The 759-nt window shown below is 61.7% G+C and overlaps 1 protein-coding gene across 1 annotated transcript in view; it reads left to right on the forward strand.

The window, feature by feature from the left end:
• Positions 1-759, forward strand: part of CAD (carbamoyl-phosphate synthetase 2, aspartate transcarbamylase, and dihydroorotase) — a gene marked incomplete at both ends in the record, with an annotated part of 12,498 nt that overhangs the window by 3,803 nt on the left and 7,936 nt on the right. The window contains 2 exon segments of the mRNA XM_010012998.1: positions 80-268; positions 673-759. The exon segment at positions 673-759 is cut by the window's right edge and continues 20 nt beyond it. Of these exon segments, the coding sequence (XP_010011300.1) occupies positions 80-268; positions 673-759 (276 nt within the window).

Below are 759 nucleotides of genomic sequence, written 5' to 3' on the forward strand. Positions count from 1 at the left end.
GGCAGCAGCTAGGAGCATGCCACAAGCAGTGTGCGCAGCAGTTGGGACCCCCCAGCCCATAGTGTCTCCTCACTGCCAGGTGTGCAACATGGAGAACCTGGACCCACTGGGGATCCACACAGGCGAGTCCATCGTGGTGGCACCCAGCCAGACCCTCAACGACACTGAGTACTTCATGCTGCGGCGCACAGCGGTGAAGGTGGTGCAGCACCTGGGCATTGTGGGCGAATGCAACATCCAGTTTGCTCTGAACCCTGAGTCGGAGCAGGTGAGTGTAGCTCCCTGAGGGCCATGGTCCCCACTCCTGAGCCCCCCAGTGAGCCCTGCCCTGTGGAGCCCACGTTTGGGTCCTGCACAGTGCTGTCCCATGGTGCTGTGCCTCGCCAGCCTCCCCATGAGTCAGATAAGACAGCTCCCATGAGTGCAGTAGGGCTGGGTCTCACTCCGTCCCAGCACTGTGCATGGTCCTTGGATGGTCTCTGCCTGGCTCCATCCCGCTGTAGCCATCAGTGATGGCTGTCCTTCCCCAGCCCAGCTGCCCTTGCATTTGGTCCCTGTTGCTATTTGCGTCCCTTATGCACTAGCAACCATTCAGCACCAGGCAAGCAGTGGGGAGCTCTGCCACAGGGACCACATCCTGTTACGCTAACCCTGCCTGCCTGCTGCCCACAGTACTACATCATTGAGGTGAACGCCCGGCTCTCCCGCAGCTCAGCCCTGGCCAGCAAGGCCACTGGCTACCCCCCGGCCTATGCGGCG

This window comes from Nestor notabilis, unplaced genomic scaffold (genome assembly GCF_000696875.1).
Source record: "Nestor notabilis isolate BGI_N333 unplaced genomic scaffold, ASM69687v1 scaffold16144, whole genome shotgun sequence".
NCBI lineage: Eukaryota > Metazoa > Chordata > Aves > Psittaciformes > Psittacidae > Nestor > Nestor notabilis.